The following is a 22,519-nucleotide window of genomic DNA, read 5'->3' on the forward strand; positions in this document are numbered from 1 at the left end:
TTCCTCTCTACCCCCCCTCCTCCTGTTTATGCTCAAGGCAATCTATATAACATAGGAATAATATAGGTCATACACTAGGAATGGGGGAGTGTTTTTTCCTTTCATTGTTATGTTTTGCGATATGGTTTTGTTGACACATGATTCATTTCCTGTTTCATTTTAAAAAACTGATTGATGATTGGTAGCCATTCGGGTCAGGAGTACTGCCCGATCCGATTGGCTATATAGAAGGGTCATAGGCCACATGTATCATGTGACCTGTCGCATCCAATCACACTGATTAATCACTGAGCCTGCTTGATTGGTCCGCCTACTCAGTCTGATTAAGAACTTTTATTATATATATGTGGCAATATGGGGGTGAAGGTAGATGCCCCAGTTGAAGTCCACTTGGACGAAACGCGTCGGGCTTGCTATACCTGCACCCCATATTGCTTTTATCCCGAAGTGATCACTTTTATGTAATTTGGTTTTATTACAATAAAACCTATCCTCTTTTATCTGCACCATCCGGAGCATTGTTTTTTTCTTTCTCCTTCATGACCTGCTTGGATACAAAGTTTTTCATACTCCATGTTTGTGCGCACCTTCCATCAGTGGACACCACTGTTTACATCATCGTTTGTCGCTTTAAACAAGCTGACCTTCTGTTCCTGTCTACGAATCTGAGTTGGAGCAAGTACACCCACGGTGAGGTTCCAGTCCAGGCTTACAGCCATCCATCGGGATATCCTGTGGTGAGTCTACTATCGGGCCATCGTCCAGCCGAGCAGATTCGAGTGGAGTCCTTCCATGCGTTTATGATCTGTTGTCGCTGACAAGCAGATCCACGCTATCCGGTAAGAGTATTCCATCTACTCCTGTTTTTACCGTGAAGAAAGTCTTTCCTATGATGAGGATGTGGCCATACACCCCCTATTGATGGACTTTTTGTTTTGTGTTTTGTTTTTCATTTCAAATGGACACTCATTCACAGGCTACTGTGATCTTATCACATTGACGCATGTTTTTCACTTTTATACCTTTATGGGTGTTTTATTAGCGCTGCATATTTTTTCACTACATTATGGTGTAAATGGGCCCTAAATCCTTTTATGCATTTATAACAATATAATTTTAAATGCTATTACCTAATTTCCTAAAAAGAATCCTTAAATGTATTTCACATGGCACAGCTGCTGTCCTAACATCTTTCAGGCACTAAGGGCTGGAAGTAGAAATTACACATTGACGTCACTGATGACATATAAGTTACCTATGAAAGAAGGGAATCAAATGACAAGAAAATAGGGCTAAGTGATGCAGTGCACCAATTCCTGTCCAAATACTAACTTTCTAATACAGTGCGTGGAAATTAAAAAGAAGTCAGCATAAGTACTGCTTTTCCACCGATGATTACTCTGCAATGTCATTGTGAAGGTATAAAAGTGGAAGTCATTACTACATTGTTTCAGTGAAATCTCCATACATGACTTGCTAACTCTTGAATAATATAATTGTTGCTGCTGGATACTTCTGCTTTGGACTACGTACATTGGATAACAATAAGTATTCAGCTGCCCCACCTCTGTCGGAGGCAATGCCTCTCCTGAGACTTCACTCCTCCGCCGCAGGTGCGGGTACATGCAGTCCACTTGGTCCACTCCCCCCACCAGAAGGTTGTCACATCAGCCCCTTCTTCCAAGCTGTTGGACGTCTGAGTTATGTCCTGTGTGTTGTTCACGTCCAAGTTTTGGGGAAGAAAACACAATAATAACTTGAATCGCTATGGTTAGTTAATAGTTGTGGTTTATTTCCTGTATTTATATTTTATGCAGTGCATATGCATAGAGTCATCTGTAAGTATATTATCTCTACCAAACTCTGGGACCATTTCATCAGATGCCAATTAACCTCTTGCTATATGTTTAAATGATGGGAGGAAACCACAGTAACATAAGGAAATATGCAAACTCCATGTAAACGGTTTGCATGCTGGGATTGAAGCTCTGAGCCCTAGTGCAGCAAGGTAATGTTAATCATTTTTTGAACTTTGCACATTTTTTTCAGCTTTTCCTCAACATTGCGTCTTTTTTTTTTTTTTTAATACGCAGTGAAATAAAAGCAAGATTTTACAAATCTTTATAAAAAGGCCTTATTATGTTTTATAATCTAAGCAGTGGCTGTAGTATATGTACAAGTTTAAGTGTTCACTCAAGTCAGCCCCATATGCATCTAACCCCCAGCAATATACAAAAAAAATTATCCTTGCTCATCCATTTCTTCATGGACCTTGCTTTGTGCTCTGGTAACCAAGATATTTTGGATAATCTCATGCTCCCAACTTTGTGGGAACAGTTTGGGGATGGCCCCTTCCTGTTCCAACATGACTGCACACCGGTGCTCAAAGCAAGGTCCATAAAGACATGGATGAGCGAGTTTGGGGCGGAGGAACTTGACTGATAGAACACCTTTGGGATGAATTAAAGCAGAGACTATGAGCTAGGCCTTCCCATCCATCATCAGTTCCTGACGTCACAAATACGCTTCTGGAAGAATGGTCAAACATTCCCATAAACACACTCCTAAACCTTGTGGACAGCCTTCCCAGAAGAGTTGAAGCTGTTATAACTGCACAGGGTGGGCCAACTCAATATTAAACCCTACACACTAAGACTGGGATGCCATTAATGTTCATGTGCGTGTAAAGGCAAATACTTTTGACAATATAGTGTGTGTATATATATATATATATATATATATATATATATATATATATATATATATATATATATACACACACACTGTATCTCACAAAAGTTAGTACACCCCTCACATTTTTGTAAATATTTTATTAGATCTTTTCATGTGACAACACTGAAGAAATGACACATTGCTACAATGTAAAGTAGTGAGTTTACAGCTTGTATAACATCGTAAATTTGCTGTCCCCCTCAAAATAACTCACACACACACCACTGGCATCAAAAGTGAGTGCACCCCTGTGAAAATTTCCAAATTGAGCCCAATTAGCTATTTTCCCTCCCGGTTGTCACGTGACTCGTTAGTGTTACAAGGTCTCAGGTGTGAATGGGGAGGTGTGTTCAATTTGGTGTAAACACTCTCACTCTCTTATACTGGTCACTGGAAGTTCAATATGGCACCGCATGACAAAGAACTCTCTGAGGATCTCCAAAAAAATATTTTGCTCTACATAAAGATGGCCTAGGCCATAAGAAGATTGCAAGGCCTGAAAACTGAGTTGCAGCACGGTGGCCAAGACCATAGAGCAGTTAAACAGGTCGGGTTCCACTCAAAACAGGCCTCGCCATGGTCGACCAAAGAAGTTTAGTGCACATGCTCAGCGTCATATCCAGAGGTTGTCTTTGGGAAATAGACGTATGAGTGCTGCCAGCACCATACACTGCACACTGCATCAAATTGGTCTGCATGGCTGGCGTCACAGAAGGAAGCCTGTTCTAAAGAGGCCCGCAAGCAGTTTGCTGAAGACAAGCAGACTAAGGACATGGATTTCTGGAACCATGGTCTGATGAGACCAAGATTAAACTATTTGGTTCAGATGGGTGCCAAGCGTGTGTGGCGGCAACCAGGTGAAAAGTACAAAGACAAATGTGTCTTGCCTACAGTCAAGCATGGTGGTGGGAGTCATGGTCTGGGGCTTCATGAGTGCTGCCAGCACTGGGGAGCTACAGTTTATTGAGGGAACCATGAATGCCAACATGTACTGTGACATACTGAAGCAGAGCATGATTCTCTCCCTTAAGAGTCTGGGCCGCAGGGCAGTGTTCCAACATAACGGCCCCAAACACACACCTCCAAGATGACAATTGCCTTGCTAAAAATGGACTGGCCAAGCATGTCTCCAGACCTAAACCCTATTGAGCATCTGTGGGGCATCCTCAAACAGTAGGTGGCAGAGCGTAAGGTCCCTCACATCAAGCAGCTCTGTGATGTCATTATGGAGGAGTAGAAGAGGACTCAAGTGGCAACTTGTGAATCTCTGGTGATCTCCATGCCCAAGAGGGTTAAGGCAGTGCTGGAAAATAATGGTGGCCACACAAAATATTGACACTTTGGGCCCAATTTGGACATTTTCACTTAGGGGTGTACTCACTTTTGTTGCCAGCGGTTAAGACATTAATGACTGTGTGTTGAGTTAGTTTATGGGGACAGCAAAATGTACACCGTTATACAAGCTGTACACTACTTTACTTTGTAGCAAAGTCTAATTTCTTCAGTGTTGTCACATGAAACCATATAATAAAATATTTACAAAAATGTGAGGGGTGTACTCACTTTTGTGAGATACTGTATGTGTGTGTGTATATATATATATATATATATATATATATATATATATATATATATATATATATATATATATATATATATACACACATACATACACACACACAATACATACAGTATATTTTTTTCCTTCTCTCTCCCTGGCATAGTATGAATCAGAACTGCCACAGGGGAGGATAACAATGGTAATCACTTATGTCCCACCCACTGGATAGCTGTATGCACCTTCTGTACTTTCTATGTGGTCAATGAAGACAGTGCTATACTAATTATTTGTGGAGACAAGTGCTTACCTGCGTTATAGAGAAAGTGACATTTCCCAATATAATAAGCAGAGGTATCAACCCCTGGTTCAGGTTTTTCCAGATAATAAATAGGAATAGCTGTCTGTTTACCAGGGTAATGCTCATTTCTAGAAGACAGAGACAAAAAGCAATTGTTCTTTGAGAACTCTCAGTCAGGCTGCATATTTTTAAATATTTCAGTTTTGTTAATAAATCATTACACTATTTAAACTTGAATTAGACCCCTTTCACACTGGAGCGTTTCGCAGGCACTATTGCGCTAAAAATAGCGCCTGCAAACCGACCCTAAACTTGTGCTGCTGTGTCTCCAGTGTGAAAGCCTGAGGACTTTCACACTGGAGCGGTGCGCTAGCAGGATGGGAAAAAAGTCCTGCTAGCTGCATCTACCGCTCCTTCACCGCTTCTGCCTATTGAAATCAATGGGACACCGCGGCTACGCCGCTGGCAATGCGCCTCTGGCGAGGTGCTTTGCAGCAGTTTTTAACTTTCTCGGCCGCTAGCGGGGGGTGAAACTGCAAAATTGGCGGTAAAGTTAAAGCTAAAAATAACGGCGCTTTACCGCCGGCGCTGCTTCCTGCTCATTTAAATTTGAAGCCTAAAAAATTACCAACCCATAGAGCACACATCAGTTTGTAACCTGGATTTCACAGAATCTCCATCCCCCTGCTTCTGTAATTAGCTTACCGCCTCTCCAATAAGTCTCTATGAACCTCACCACTATGTCTGATTGTTATTTAAACCCCTTTAATTGTACAAACATGTCATACTTACCACCTCTGTGAAAGGGTTTTGCACAGAACGGCCCAATCCTCCTCTTCTGGGAGCATTCCATGGGGAACACTTGTGCGGGTGCACTCCCAAGTCCTGCTGCTGCATCCATTGAAACAGACAGCAGGACTCGGACTTGGCCTCGCCCCTGGCTCCCGTGTCACTGGATTTGATTGACACAAGTGGGAGCCAATGGCTTCTGCTGCTATCATTCTATCCAATGAAGACCCAAAACAGTGGCTGGAGCTGCTGTGCTCGCCTCCGTCGCTGGAACGATTGGGTTCAGGTAAGTAAAAGGGGGGCTCTGGGGGGCTGATACACTACAGAAGGTTTTTAAAGTTAATGCATAGACTGCATTAAGGTGAAAAACCTTGAGGTTTTACTGCCCCTTTAATTATGTAGTGCCCCGTGGAAAAATATTATTGGCTAGTTTAGCCTCATTGGCTAGTTTAGTCCTCATACAACACATATTTTGGTAAATATAAGAGATTTTACAGATACTATACAGTCAGATTGTAACATGTATGGTGAGCTCTACACCTCATAATTTTTCATTGAGTAAGTAAGTAATAGGAAGTAAGTAATAGGAAGATCGTCTTGTATAAAAGATGGAAACCTACACATGTGACTGTGGGAATAATATAACAGGCAAGATCCCTGCAAGAATGAAGAGCTCTGCGTTGTATCTGTGCTACATTTCAGAGTTTTCTATTTAAAGAGGTTGTAAACCCTGGTAAAAAAAACAAAACAAAAATAAAAAACCTGTAAGATAAATGCATAATGAGCATGCATCGCATGCTAGCTCATTCTGAAACACAAAGCCCTTCAGCGGTGCCTGCACACCGCTGAGATGGCTGACATCTTCCCCTGTGTTTCTTCCGTGTTCGCAGGCTCCGGCACTGAGTGGCCAGAGCCACCATGACGTCACTCCCACGCATGCACGCGGTAGCCGCTGTTTATGACACGGGTTCTGAAGGTCCAAAACGTTAAGCTGGACCTTCAGCTGTATGCACTCTGGATATCTCCCAAACTGTGCAAGTTTAGGAGATATTCACAGCACCTGTAGGTACAAGTAAAACAATTGAGTTTACTTCCTCTTTATCAGGAAACGAATAATAGTTTCCTTTTTTATGTTATGAAAAAGGAGCTGTACCGTGGAAATTATGTTAAAAAGGAACAGAAGAGCAAAAAACTAGAGACCAATTTTTGCCTGTGAATTCCCTGCTTCTGGTCTTTTCCCTATTATTGACATAACATTCCTTGTTCTGAATTGAGTCTCTGTGTGGTGGTAGCCATCTTGGTAGAGGCAGGGATTTGCATTGTCATATCAAAGCTGCCCCTCTGGTGAAGTAATAGTGATGACTGGTGAAGTAATATTTAGGTAGTTTAGGGAGAAGTGGGGGTAAGCACAAATTTATGAAATGAACAAAGCAGAAACAGGGAGATTCCTGTACTGAAGGTCCTTGGGTACAGCTTCCACTCCAGCAAGGGGAACAGTGAGTGGTACAATGTTGGCATTATTGTGTAGAAGGGGAGAACAACTGCTCTTTAAAAGAGAATTTGGGGTTTTTGTTTTCAAAATCATACCTGCCTAGGTTGATTCAGCATCGGTCTGATGATCACTTGGCTCTCAGAGCTCCGCGAGCAGAGAGCTGGTAACTGACAGTCACTGGCTCTCTGTTCTGCCCCCTCTCACTGGAGTGCTGGGCTGTAGAGAGGGCGGGAGCAGCTGGCTCAGGTTCTCAACAGCTCGCTGAGAAGCCGAGCCAGGTGCCAGTCCAGCCACAGTAGTATTCAGTATTATAATAGATGAGAGGAGAGGCCCATACCTACAGAAGGTGTGTCCCTGAGTCAGCATCCCCAAACAAGGGGATGTAAGTAATCTCATGCAAAGTCCACTTGTAATATCCAGTTCCCTACCAAGGAGGAAGAACCCCAGTAAAAGTATTATCACTACATACTAAGCCCTGATGGTCCAACACCACAAGGAATATGGGAGACCGTTTATCTCAGTAATGGCTACTTCGGTACCAGCTTCTCAACCAGTAATATATCTATCACCACTTTCCCATGGTGCTCCTCTCCTATCAGGGGCAGGGCTGGTACTGAACCCCAATGGTTCCTAAAGTCACAGCTCACACACCACTAAGAAGGTATCTAGTGGTCATTCAGGGGAACTACCATGAGCCATATTCATGTCCTACCTACAACATTACAAAATCTCAATCTTAAAAGACTAGCAGTCAGCGGCAGTGTCTTAAATGATCTCATACTACAGATATACATCTATTGGGTTAAAGAAACAAGAGTGCCTAGGCACCGGAAGTGCACAACTATCTTTCATGAAGAATGAAGAATTCTAGCCACAAAAGAAGGGCCCTATATTTTCAGTAGCTAAGGATTATGGTTCAGGAACTATATCAGTCACAACAGTCATGGCTGTCAAAACCTGTAGAAAAATTGAGAAATGAGTTCTAACACTGATAGAGATGTCACTGAGATGCCATGCTGGATCATTATATGCAGCAGTAAAAGAGACCATGCCACACACACTCAGTCCTGGTCCTTGTTAGGTAATATCTCTCCTTTCTAGTTATTAGAAAAACCAAGGACTTGAAACAAATAACAAGACTATAAAAAGCAACAATATGATGATATACAGTATATCAATACAGTATCACTTACTGTATTAATTCATATGTCAAAAATGACAACTATCAAGATAGAAAGAATAAAAGGATAAAATAAAAAGTTAATCTATTACCTTCTAGAGCTCTATGTATACAATGGAATAAAATGGAGCCGATGAACTTTTAAAATGCTGATGAAATGAACCCAATCTCAAATTAATTCAGAAACAGTCAAGCTAAAGGTAAATGAAGCACCTGGATCAGATGCCTTAAACCTATGTATCCTAAAAGTGTAGCGCAACTTTTGCATGCCCAGTAGGAAAATGGCTGTGAAGCCTGAAGGCTTCACTGCCGTCTTCCCTTACTTTCAATGCCAGAGCCTGCACCAAAAGTTGATTGATGAATTGGCTCGGGGTGCCGATATCGCAGGTATCCTGGACAGGTAAGTATCCTTATATTAAAAGTCAGCAGTATTTGTAGCTGCTGAAATTTATTTTTTTTCCAGACTGGAGCTCCTCCTTAAAGACCATATTCAAAGAGTAGAGATTAATGATTGATACACTGAATGGTCAAGGTTGTTAGGCCCCTTTCACACGGGGCGGATCAGTAATGATCCGCCTCCGTAAGCTCAGTGGGGATCGCTCCGTTGGATAAACACGGACCGTATGTCCGCGTTCATCCGATCCGATGACGGAAGGAAAAATAGGGTTTACTTCCGTCTGCAGAATCGGATCATTGCGGAAGCGGACGAGATCGGGTGTCAGCGGATGTTCATCCACTGACACCCGCAATCTCATTGGGACCAATGTATGTCCCTTTTTCATCCGCAAATGGATGAATGAAAAAGCGGACATACGGTCCGCAGGTGTGAAAGGGCCTTAGTGTAAACTTCTCAGTGTTGGAATTGTTACATTTTAATATATTATTATATATATTGTGACAGTGTGAGGCTCTGCCACTGTGTAAAATAGGCAAACATGACACAGGGTTCCCACGAATGCAGAGTGAGGTGCTCCAGAGTGTCTGTGCTGAACGGAGAAAGTTGGTTTTATAGCTTTCTCCAGGCTTTGTAATTCCTGGAGTGGGGTCTGGAGTTCAGAAGCTTACAAGAGTATTGGGAGGGATGAAGACCCTGACCCAGTGTCCAGGTCTTACTGGAGACAGACAAGCAATGTGTGTGCACCGTCTCTATAATCAAAGATCTGGCCAGAACTTAGGACTCTGTTGTGAGGACAGGTGTGCTCCATCAGGGAGATGGATGTGCTCCACCCTCCCCAGGAGTTCATGAGGCTGCAAGGGAGCAGTCAGAAATGTGCATGTCTTCTCCATACAGGTGAAGTCTGTGAGGGAATAGACAGATGCCCCAAGCCTGATACCAGAGTTGCAGGAAGCTGCAAATGTGTAGAGATCGGCACATCTGGAAATTCAGTGGTTGATCTACAAAAATGTTTGCATCTTAGGAGCCAGTTTTCCCAGGTTTGATTGGGGAAGAAGGAAAGGGAAGCAAATGAAATGGGGGTTTGGGGGGAGGAGGGAATGGAAAATAATAGCGAATTTGGTTTTGTCATCTTTAAGCTTACAATACCCAGACTGGGAAGTATTTAAGGTGGTTTGAGGAAGGAGTGAGACGTTTTTTAGGGACCTATTGTCCAGATGTGTGAGTGTAACCAGTATTCTAATCTTTAATGTGTAGCATCCTCAACGTTTAAACTATCAGTGCAGGCAAATTTAGGCAGGCCTGTGCTCTGGGCTAGGCCTGTTTGTTTTGATCTGGGACTGGGAGTGTTTAGGGCAGTAGTGGGTGTATTTACCTGTTCTCTGACTCAGAGGCGCCTCCCCTGCTTTCAGAAAGATTGCTGGACCTGAAGTTTGAGTGGCAGGCAGCTAATGTGAGGATCTCTGACCAATTCCCATTCGGTATTGGCAGGGGGCAGGCCCTCCTATATAAGCTGAGGTCACAGCTTATAGCGATCTCCCCTCACAGAGCTATTGTGTTCTGACAGGGGGACAGCTAGGGTTGCCAACTCATCCCTTTAAAACAGAACACATATGAATTACACAGGTTCTGAGGCTAATTTAATGCAAATAAGGCACCAAGTGAGTTTAATTACCTCCTTAATCAGCCACAGAACCTGTGTAATTTATATGTGTTCTGTTTTAAAGGGATGAGTTGGCAACCCTAGGGACAGCCCCTCCGCCAGAACACTCCAATCAGTGCTGTGATGGAACAATCCCACACTCTGCTTGAGTGCTTTCGTCAGTATACTGCTTCCTCCAGTCTGAACAGAGATATCAGATATTATAGCCGCATATTGCAACCAAGAACTAGGCAGGACTAATTTAGCTGCAAAACTGGAACTCTTTAACAAGAATACAGGATTTTTATATACTACACACTCAGGTGAGGCTGATCACATCATCATATGCAAATGCAACTGTATACAGAAATATAATTAACATTAAGTTAATTAAACAATTAGCCAACCAAGGTCTCATTCCAGGTCAGACTTGCCGGCATCGAGCTCACTTGAGAGGGGGGAGCTGAGCTGCTGAAAAGAAACCAACTTGAAGAACAATACGTCGGCTATAAATTTTGAGGATGAATTGCTCCACAGTGCCTACAGACACAGGGAAGGCTGGTTTCAAACTTATTTTCTGCTTGTTAGAAATATGTAAACACTTGAATGTCCATAGGCTGCCCACAGGTTCATATTAATCTAAGCCAGGGGTCTCCAAACTTTCCAAAGGGCCAGTTTATTGTCCTTCAGACTTCAGGGGGGCTGGACTGTGGCCAGTTGGAGTAGAAAATTCCCCAGCATCAGTGGGAGTAAACCATGCCCCATCATTGGTTTTAGTGGGAGGAATAGTGTCTCATTAATGTCAGTGGGAGGAATAGTGCCCCACCATTGGTATGAGTAGAAAGAATACTCCCCCATCATTAGTGTCAGTGAGAGGAATAGTGCCCTGTCATTGGTATGAGTAGAAACAATAGTTCCCCATCATTAGTGTCAGTGAGAGGAATAGTGCCCTATCATTGGTATTCGTGGAAGGAATAGTGCCCCACCATTGGTGTTAGCTGGAGAAAAAAATTGTCCCAAGGGGCCGAATAAGGGCAAGCAAAGGACTGCATCTGGCCCTCGAACCACACTTTGGTGACCACTGATCTAAACAAACATATCTGATGCTAGCTCTGCTTTAAAACGAGTTCTGGAATTCTTCCTGTAATATTGTTCAGGGTTAAGATCAAGGTAAAAAAAAAAATAAAAAGGCTTCCATAAAAAAAAAAAAAAAAAAATATGAAGCAATATTTACATATTTCTAACAATATACCAGACACTTTCCTAAAACAACTGGACTAATAATGGTGACCAGAAGCTTCTTGTAAACTTGAAAATATGTCCTGGGTGCAGATGTGCAGAAATCTGCTGCTTTGACTCTCTATGGAGCCTGCAATTTTACCTCCTGGCCACAGCGTGTTTGACGAGGAAATGTATCTGACTGTTACACCCCTCCACTCACTTTAAGACAGATGTTGTTCGGTGAGGTTGTGTCCTGGGACAAACACACTTCCACTTGTTGCCTTTCCAAACAAGTGCGCGGATGTCATCTTCATCAGGCGGCATGGAGCCTCCACCCTTTAATCGCCTCACAAAGTCAAGAAAGAATACAACAACCTTTCTAAAAAAAATGTTTTAAGTGAGACACCAGACAGAACATTATGGATAGAGGAGTTTTAATTGTTGTCTGTGACCCCACCACAGAGATTTCTGCACACTCCCTGACTCAGTGATATGACAAGAAGTAAGGGAGGATCTCTCTCCTGGGAACACATACAGCAATAAAAGGGTTTGCAAGTCTATAAAGCCCTCTTTTGTGCAACTCTCAGATTTAGTTTCACTTTGTTACCAGGCTTTTTTATGCATTCTGTTGTGCAATGAGAGTGCCTAAAGCCGGCCATAGATAGATCGAATCCCGGCCAGTTCAGAGGGGACCGCCAGAGATTTGATCCATCTATGGCAGGCCCGTTGCACCCAAGTCCATCAGTACAACCAGTCTGTTGGATTTTTTTACATGCAATCACTGCCGGTGGCTATAGCCGATAGTAGTAATCATTGTGTCCTGCTGGCTCCCTGTCACCAGAACACAATAGAACTGCTAAAGCGATTCCCCCCAACAACACTGATTGTGTTGATGGGGCAATCAAGCAATTTTCTTGCCTACCACCCATGTTGAGGGTATGAGGCCTGGTATGGTTCAGGAGGGGGTGCTCGCTCCTCCCTTTCCTGAACTGCACTCTCGGATAAGGGTTTGGAGTGGATTTTGGGGGGGCATGCTATTTTTTTTATTTTGTCGAGGGTCCCCATACTAGACCTGAAGGACCCCACGCTGTTTTTTTTTCACAATTTGTTTTGCCAGCAATTTTTTGACTCATCGGTTGTGCAAAACGAACTGCACAGTGGAGGTAAGTATAAAAAAAACAAAAAAACAAGGGTTTACAACCTCTTTAACAGAGTGGCACTGATCATCTGTCTTCTGGGACCCCCCAATGGCGCTCGCGGCTCCTCCCCACACCGCTAGTAGGAGCGCTCTCCCTGGGGGTTACCTTGCGGGCGCGCTACCGAGTCCAGCATTTGCGTCCATAGACACAGAATGCCAGATTGGCCCCGCCCCCCCTTGGCGCATGCCTCATTAGATTTGATTGACAGCAGCACGAGCCAATGCTGTGCTACTATCAATCTATCCAATCAAGAGCCAAGAACCCAGCCAAAGAGCTAGAGCACGTCTCCAGCATGGGAACAAACGAGTTCAGGTGAGTAAAACGGGGGGCTGGGGGGCCGGTCAGTGTCAGAATTTTTTTCACCTTAAAGGACTTGTAAAGAATTTTTTTTTTCAATCTATACATTAAGGTGAAAAAACATTGGATGACGCCCCCCCCCCCCCCTGAGCCCCCGTTATACATACCTGACCACTCGAAAGTTCCGCGCGGTCCCGAGATCCTCTCCGCCGCTCAGCCTGATTAAGCAATGCCGCATAGATATACACATAGGCCCAGATTCAATTAGAGGGCGCATCTTTTGGCCGGCGTAGCGCATCACATATGCGCTACGCCGACGCAACATAGAGAGGCAAGGCCAGTATTCACAAAGCACTTGCTCCGTAAGTTAAGTAAATGGGCCGGCGTAAGCCTGCCTAATTCAAAGTAAGCAGGTAGTGGGTGTGTTGTATTAAAATTAATCGTGACCCAATGTAAATGAAGCGCCGAACGAACGGCGCATGCGCGCGCATGCTCAGAATCACGTCAAATTTACTCCCTAAGATACGCCGGCTCAATTCATAAGACCTGAACGTAACCTACGCCCAGCCCCATTCACGTACGACTTACGCAAACAACGTAAAATCAGACGGCAGTTCCGACGTTCATACCCCAACATGACTTACACCTGCTATTTGGTGGTTTATCTTTACACCGGACGTACGCCTTACGTAAACGGCGTAGCTTACTGCGACAGGCACAAGTACGTTCGTGAATCGGCGTATCTAGGTCATTTACATATTCGACGCGTAAATCAATGGAAGCGGCCAGCGTAAATATGCACCCAAGATATGACGGCGTAGGAGACTTACGTCGGTCGGATTGGAGCCGAAATTCAGGCGTATCTCCGTAGGCAGAATCAAGCGCATAGATACGACGGGCATATCATTAGATACCTCGGCGTAAGTCTTTGTGAATCCGGGCCGTAGACATAGAAGTAGGTAAGCCATAGAGAATCAAAAAAATGGGAAAGAGGGGGAGCACTCACATTGCCACATCCGTAAGTTTAGATAGCCTTATGAGCACAGGGCTATCCCCCGGGGCATACGACATCATACAGTCAAGTATATTGCTCGGCTGTCTTATCCTTGAGGGCTCTCAGTACATCTGTACTTGGATCCAGTCTGATGCACCTGGTTGCATTATATTGGATACCTACTTGTCCTCCGCTATTCCTCCGGATTATTCTAAGGATAATGAAATATATTTTTCTACGATTACTTTCTTCTGGCTCGTCTGAGGAAGCCCAACGGCAAAACGCGTAGACGATGCACAGAGGATTATTTTTCCATATCTTATATCCTATATGGTTTTTTTATTGATCTGCATTGAAATTCTTCTATTTTTTGTAATAAAAGTATATTTTTTTGATATTCCTGTCTTGCCTCTAAAGTCCGACCATAGGGAATATCCCACCAAACCCTTACGCCGAAATCACATATGTGCAGGTGCGGTTTGCAGTCTGCGGTCCGGTGCGTTTCTGTCCACTGGTTCAGGTGTGAACTAGACCCTAATTTTTGCCTGAATTATCACCAGAATCAGACCCAAAAACACACAGGACCCTTTTTAAAAACACACCGTGGCCACCCCTGACGTGTGATTTGGCTCCATTGAGAGGTGGTCACATTCATCTCATGCAAATTGGATGCGGTTTAAAACGTGAACACAGCCTTATAGCAGGAGATGGCTAAAATGTGACCAGAGTTTTTGGAAAAGCAGTGAGCTTTCTGGGGGTGTGTCGTACACTTATAGGGAACGCCTCGTTTGCTATGGTGGCCTATATGTGAATTTTTCGGCAGTTGCAGAAAGTTACAACCTTTGCATACTGAAACGGATTGGTCATTTTAATAACATCAAGTCATGTAGTCATTTTGTAGCGAAAGTGGAGTTTTCCTTTATGCATTAACAAAGGCTCTCTTGTAGCCCCCTCCAAAATGTCCAAACATTACAAGCTGTGCAGATTTGGGGTTTGTTTTACCTCCATGTCCTTCCCCTGTAGCTTTTCCCTGAAGGATTGTTGGAGGAGTATACTAATTCATTGATGAAGCTGAGCCTAGAAGTTTTGGCCGGCCGCAGAAAGGACAGGTGTCTTAGTGTCTCCCCCACACTTGCTTTTCATTAAGTCTTCCAGACATAGCTGGGAATGAGCCAAGAAACACTGCTTAGCACGACGTCTGACATGAACTTTGCAGGAGAGGAGAGCGAGGAGGGCAAATCAGACGGAGTTTAAAGGGAGCTGGCTGGAAACCGCGGCTGGAGGAAACGCGAGACGCACAAATTAACCGGCGGCGATGGGACCTATAAAAAGGATGGCTATTTAACGTTGTTAACAATACGTTGTCGCAGGGCTGTTGAAGTGGCGATCTCTCAGACTAGCTAGAAAATGTTCTGGAAGAGACTCTGGTCGACTATACAAACCTGTCCAAATTTTTTTTGTTCCTCTTGCAATGGACTGGATAATGTAGATCGTGCTGGATGTCTGTACATGTGTGATGTCATTACTAGGAACATCTAGGGTGGTCTTAGACAGAGGAAGAGTTGGTGAACCGCCAGTGTTGTTCAGAAAATACAGACAGTGCAATCAGTTTAACTTTATGATGAATATTATATAATCCACATCATATTTTAACGGAACTGCAGCCTCTTCTCTTATGACCTTGTGCTATGCACTCTGGTGTTGAAAAATGTGTGGGTGGGGCTACGGTGAACTCAAAGAGGCAGGTGGGACTGGAACTAGGGTGGTAATCTAGCATAAGCAGACGATGAATGCCAGAGATAAAAGATTTTAGAAAAACACTACAATGTGATTGTGATTGTCCCCGTAAACAGCATCCCTTCCAGTGAAGTCTAGCTCTAGAAAAACACAGGCAAACAGCTGGAAGAAATCCCAGGCCAGAGGATGAAGCACCATTCCACTGGAACTAAAATACTCTGGTAGCAATTAGGGAGGGGCTACCCACCATAACTAGGTCTTTTGGAGAAGCTGTGTGCTATAAGTCTCTGGCCTGGCTGCCTGCACACCTGTTCTGACAGTGGAGAGCCTCTCATCCGGCTGCAAATCACTTGCCCAGCTACCTAGCACCCCTGCAGTAATGCCCCCTTATTTCTGTCAAAAACTCTTGCCACAAAATTACCCAAGTACACAGGCCCAGGTCAGGTCTTGGGTGACTGGGTCATGAGATTACAGGGACAAATCCAATCATACGGCATCCCAAACTACTCAGCAGGCAGAACTAGTCATTAATGCCTTAAAAAGGGAAGGAAAAAGGTTAATTCTGCACCTCCTAATGGAAGACCAGGATTTCTCGCACAAGATAGTTAGAGTGGAGGTCCGGCTTTAAAAAAAAAAAAAATTAAAAGCCAGCAGCTACTAACACTGTAGCTACTGACTTTTAATAAGGCCACTTACCTGTCCAGGGTGCCCGCGATGTCGGCAGCCGAAGCCGAGCAATCTCTCAGGTCTCGGCTGCCATCCTCTGTGAGGGAATCAGGAAGTGAAGTGCTGCGGCTTCACTGCCCGATTCCCTACTGTGCATGCGCGAGCCATGTGTGAATGGGTGGATGTCTCCTAGGACACACACAAGGTCCCAGAAGACACCGCTCCACATTTCCCAGGAGGCAGCGCAACGAAAAGAAAGACCCACCGCGGACAAGGAACTTGCAGATTAGGAGATCTGCCTAGTAACAGCCACTTCTGGTAAGTATGAAAAAAAAATAAAAGATTTTTGTAGCCTTTTTGGCTATTTTTTTTAGGGTGGACCTCCGCTTTAAAGTGATTGTAAAGCTTTAAAAAACATAACAAACATGTCATAGTTACCTGCTCTGTACAACGGTTTTGGACAGAGTGGACCTGATCCTCTTCTGGGGTCCCCCGCTGTGCTCCTGGCTCCTCCTCTTCTCAAGTTCCCCCATTCAATGAGGGCACTTGTGCGGGTGTGCTCCCAAGTCCTACTGCTGCATCTATTGACACAGACAGCAAGACTCGACCCCGCACCCCGACTCCAGTGTCACTGGATTTAATTGTCAGCAGCGGAAGCCAATGGCTCCTGCTACTATCAATCTATCCATTGAGGAGCCGAGAAAGCGTCTGGAGCTGCTGTTTGTCCCCGCCGCTGGAACGATCAGGCTCAGCACAATAGGTTTTTGCATTAAAGAGGGTTGTAAAGGTAAATGTTTTTCACCTTAATGCATCCTATGCATTAAGGTGAGAAAACATCTGACAATACCGCCCACCCTAAACCCCCGTTATACTTACCTGACCCCTTGAAAGTCCCACGCTCGCCCCCGACATTCTCTTCGCCGCTCAGCTTGGCCGTTGATTGGCTACACTGGATGGATTAAAAAGCAGTGCAGCCATAGGCTTGCGCTGCTGTCAATCACATCCAATGACGCGGCGCGCCGGGGGGCGGGGCCAAGTGATACAGCCGGAGGCTATGTGCCCCCTATGGACCGGCTGCCACCGGTATGCATGTTCTTTGCCTTCTGACCCTGTTTTGCATAATTGGTTCTAACTTTGCACCTGTTTAGTAAACTGTAACTTACAGTTATTCTCTGTAGTTATTCTCTGTCTGCTCACCTATCCTGTTACACTGTGACCTTCAGCATGAAGCTATGCATGGCTCTAAAGCAAGTGAATTGGCAAGAGGAGAGAGAAATAATGATGTGAACCATACCAGAGAGAGATTAGCAATGGCTAACTGTCATGGATCTTAAGATATTAAAGTGTTTCTACTTGACATCTGTTACACAGGAGAGGGACATTCAATGCAAGGACACCGGCTATTGAAATGCTAAGTGGAACCAGCTAGAGAAATACCTTTTATTGTGCTCTGCAGGCTAAGAGCGGGTGTCGGAGACACTCCGTCTGGCTAAAAAACTATGGATTGAAGGTTAATTGAATCTAGAATGTATGTGTGAAAGATGTATGTGTTTATTGTTCTAAAGGTCAGAAGCCTCCTGTCAGCTGGTATTGGAATTAGCATTCTATTGTCTAAAGCAATGTAACTCTCAGAGGTAGTATTAAGTAGCCCGGGTTATTGTGTACATTGATTACCCCCCTGGGGCTTCTGTCTCAATACACAAGTCTTTCTATCCAAGCTATTGGACCAATCCCTGTTGACAATTTCAAGTCCTCATTTGCATGGTCAAGGAGGACTTGAGTGAAGACTGGATATACTTTACAATTGACCAATAGGAAAGCGGTTGTTGGGAGTGGGATGTTCCAAAATTCTGTATAAAAGTGTGCTGTGTACTTGAAATGAAGAGTCCTGCTTGAACTTACATACAGCCTGCCTGGTGTTTGTTCTTAATGGGTCTGAATGGCACATAGCTGTAGTTAGGACCCCGGAACCTTGGATGACTGGACCATCAGACGCTGCAATCTGCAAGCTGACTCACTGGTAGCAGAGGAGTGTCGGGAGAGCAGGACCTGGGCGAGGAAGGATCTCGTCACACTAACTTTAAGCTCAAGTTTCCATTATACACTTTACCCTAAATTGTCTCTGCAAAGTGTGAATGAAGGTGGTCCTCTAGGCTTTTGTAGGACTGATGTGAAAGATTCTGTGTGCTTGTTTTGGTGTAATTTGGACCTATACTGAAAGGGTCTTTACTGTAAAAGCTGAAATATTGTGGAATAGTCTTCCAAACATTTGCTTTAAATAAGTAATGGCTTTGTTTCTAAATGCGCAAAACCTAAGGGACTACTAATATTTATAAGTAACAGTGTAGAATAATGAGACGGGGAGTATCGATTACCCTGGACAATTAGGAAGGCTTTTTTCTCTGTTATAGCAAACTCAAGAACACTCCAATTTTCTGCATTCTTTTGATCTTTTGAAGGTTTAAAATTTCAAGATGCAAGGTGTTTTCATTTCTATTTATTTAATTTAGTCTTCTGGTTGAACCTGATCTGCCATATTTCAATCTAAGTAACTATGTATAATTAACAGGTGAAAAACAAGGAAAGAAATTTGCCAAAATGTTTTTATATGGAAGCTGAACTGTTGTAATAACATTTTTTTTTAAATGAAAAGGGGCCAAATACCAGTTTATATATTTTTCAGGCCCCCCCCAGGTGGCAGAGACGCAGCCAATGTTTCGACAGACTGACACACGCAGTTCCTAAGAGCCAGGACCACATATTATGTCAGCAGCGAAGGTTCATGTGATTTAATGGCTGCAAACAATGCTGTATCGTCTCTCCGTGGAATGACTCACGCTTAATTCTGGCTGGAGAATAACATTGAAACTACTATCCAATGCAGGCAGCTTCATGGGGTGCATTATTAGGATGTACATTAGGGTTAGCAATACATATTACATATATACAAACCCAAGACCAGATTGGCTTCCAGGATGTAATAATCTTCAAATACAATGAAATATAACGTAAAATAACCATTCTGTAAAACATGCAGAGAGGCTCATGGCTATATCAGTCCTACTTGTTATTTGACAAGTCTTCCTTTAAATAAATGTTCAAGAATTATAGCAGTGGTGGCTCGTAATGCAGGGCGCATGGCCCCCCCTCCCCCTCCTAGGCATCCGGCCCCCTAAATCTACATGCATCTACATGCATTCCAATTGGCACTTTTTGTTTTAACCACTTAACCCCCGGACCATATTGCTGCCCAAAGACCAGAGCATTTTTTGCGATTCGGGACTGCATCGCTTTAACTGACAATTGCGCGGTCGTGCGACATGGCTCCCAAACAAAATTGGCGTCTTTTTCCCACAAATAGAGTTTTCTTTTGGTGGTATTTGATCACCTCTGCGGTTTTTATTTTTTTGCGCTATAAACAAAAATAGAGCGACAATTTTGAAAAAAAAAATAATATATTTTTACTTTTTGCTATAATAAATATCCCCCAAAAATATATATAAAAAATAATGTTTTCCTCAGTTTAGGACGATACGTATTCTTCTACATATTTTTTGTAAAAAAAAATCGCGATAAGCGTTTATTAATTGGTTTGCGCAAAAGTTATAGCGTTTACAAAATAGGGGGTATTTTTATGGCATTTTTATTAATATATTTTTTTTACTAGTAATGGCGGCGATCAGAGATTTTTTTTCGGTACTGCGACATTATGGCGAACACTTTTGACACATTTTTGGGACCATTGGCATTTTTATAAGGCATTGTGACAGTGGAAGGTGTTGAGAAATTATTTTTATAAAACTGCCTGGAAAAGTTCTGCTCTGGCACCAAGGGAGTTAGAGAGAGCACCTGAGTCTGAATTTTTGCCTGCCAGAGGGAGACCATACTTGTGGAGATCCAAGCCTGAGACTGAGTGAGGACAACCCAAGGGCAGCAAAGCACCACCCACATCACAGGCACCTGCACCGCTGCCATCAGGCCCGTCGCAACAGGACAGGCAAACCAAGCAATTGCTGGCTTGTCTGTTATGCCTGCTGCTATGTTCACACGGTTTCACACCGCACCCCCTCAGCGATTATGTCAATGACAGCGCTGTCGGTGAAAGGCACAGGCACGCAGGGAAAGGCAAGCTATAGTGGGGCAATGGGGGTAGGGGGGGGGGCTGGGTGCTGGTGCTGTGCAGCGTAACACACCGCTGCACGAACCATCCCCTCCTCTCACGGCGCGGCTGTGTCTGAGCGATCCGATTCCCGCCCGGCGCCTGATATCAGGCAGGCGGTAGACTGTAGGGGCGAGGCGATGGAAGGGGGGGTGCCGTGTGCGAGTGTGCATGGTGACACACCGCTGCACCGACCATCCTCCCTCTCGTGGCCGCCGCTGTGTGCCTAAGCGATCCCATCCCGAATATCGCACATGAAGTCGTGCAGAGAGAAGCCGCCTCCCCCCCCTCTGTTATGTGTACACAGGGGAGGGGGACCTCACCTGCTGTGCATGTGCCGCCGTGCTGATCTGAGGTACTGAATGGGGGGGGGGGGTCCTGCACTGATCGGGGTAAACTGAAGGTGGGGTTGTCTGCACTGAAGGGGGGCTAAACTGAAGGGGGTACCCTAAAGGGGGGATCTGCACTGAAAGAGGCTAAACTGAAGGTGGGGGTCTACACTGAAGGGGGCTAAACTGAAGGTGGGGGTCTACACTGAAGGGGGGGCTAAACTGAAGGTGGGGGTCTACACTGAAGGGGGGGTACCCTAAAGGGGGATCTGCACTGAAGGGGGGCTAAACTGAAGGTGGTGTCTGCACTGAAGGGAGGCTAAACTGAAGGTGGGGGGTCTACACTGAAGGGGGTACCCCAAATGGGGATCTGCACTGAAGGGGGTACCCTAAGGGGGGATCTGCACTGAAGGGGGTAACTCTGAAGGGGGGATCTGCACTGAAGGGGGGCTAAACTGAAGGTGGGGATCTGCACTGAAGGGGGTTACCCTGAAGCGGGGATCTGCACTGAATGGAGCTAAACTGAAGGTGGGGGATCTGCACTGAAGGGGGTATCCTGAAGTGGAAATTGCACTGAAGGGGGGGTACCCTGAAGCGAGGATCTGCACTGAACGGGGGTAAACTGAAGGTGGGGGTCTGCACTAAATGGGGGCTAAACTGAAGGTGGGGGTCTGCACTAAATGGGGTCTAAACTGAAGGGGGGGTCAGTCTGTGATGGGGGGTCAGTCTGTGATGTGGGGTCAGTCTATGATGGGGGCACCAGTGTGATGGGGGGTCAGTCCTGTGATGGGGCACCAGTTTGTGATGGGGATCAGTCTGTGATAGAGGCACCAGTCTGTGATGGGGGGGGGGGGGGGTCAGTCTGTGATGGGGGGTCAGTCTGTGATGAGGGGGGGTCAGTCTGTTGATGAGGGGGGTCAGTCTGTGATGGGGGGTCAGTCTGTGATGGGGCACCAGTCTGTGATGGGGCACCAGTCTGTGATGGAGGCACCAATCTGTGATAGTGGCACCAGGTCTGTGATAGGGGCACCAGTCTGTGAGTGTGGGTGAACTTAAACTGTATCGCTATGCTGTGGTTCCTGTAGGCTTTGTGTGCGTGCAGGGGGGGGGGTGTTGGGGGGCCTCTATGTCCATTTTGCTTGTGGCCCCCAAATTCCTTCAAACGGCCCTGGCTGCCATAGAGATCCACTCACCCTCTGTTTCCCATCGCTGATCACCGGAGGCCTTTGTGGAGAGACCAAGGGGTCCCCCTCTTCTACAGCAAGATGTCACCTTAGCATCCCAGGGACTGGTGAGAGTGCCATTTGCCTATAGCAGGGACTGAGCCACTAAGAGCAGGACACCAAGTGTACTCAATCCATACTGCACTCTATATCCGCAGTAATTCTGCCCCCTCTCCTTCCCCCGCAGCCTTCTGATGTGGGACACAGCACATCAGTGATCTCGCTAAAGAGCCGATGACAAGGCTCTTTACCCCATTGATCAGCTGTGTCCGATCACATGTAAACAAGGAAATGCCAGTTATCTGCATTCTTTTCCTCAAACTGACATTGTAAGAGAAGAGGAGAGCCGATTAGAAGCATTCCTCACGAGGGGAGAATCTGTAAAAGATAATCAGGGGCACTGATTATCAGTGCCCTAATTATAAGAGCAGCCCCAACAGTGCCCAGCAGTGATGTCAGTCAGTGCCCAGAAGTGATGCCAATCAGTGCCATCTATTCATGCTGCCTATCAGTGCTCATCAGTGCCGCCTATCAGTGTACATCAGTGCTGTATATTAGTGCCTTCTCATCAGTGCCTATCATTGTCACCTCATCAGTGCAGCATA

General features: G+C 44.9%; 1 protein-coding gene across 2 annotated transcripts in view; it reads right to left on the minus strand.

The window, feature by feature from the left end:
- ADAMTSL2 (ADAMTS like 2) overlaps window positions 1-22,519 on the minus strand; it is a 128,694-nt gene that overhangs the window by 100,492 nt on the left and 5,683 nt on the right. For both annotated transcript variants that reach the window (XM_040324163.1, XM_040324164.1), the window contains exons 3-4: window positions 4,602-4,720; window positions 1,566-1,708 (exon numbers count right to left, since the gene is read on the minus strand). In XM_040324163.1, the coding sequence (XP_040180097.1) occupies window positions 1,566-1,708; window positions 4,602-4,718 (260 nt within the window). In that variant the 5' untranslated portion in view covers window positions 4,719-4,720. The remainder of the gene's footprint in view (window positions 1-1,565; window positions 1,709-4,601; window positions 4,721-22,519) is intronic.

Source organism: Rana temporaria, chromosome 9, assembly GCF_905171775.1.
Source record: "Rana temporaria chromosome 9, aRanTem1.1, whole genome shotgun sequence".
Taxonomy (NCBI): domain Eukaryota; kingdom Metazoa; phylum Chordata; class Amphibia; order Anura; family Ranidae; genus Rana; species Rana temporaria.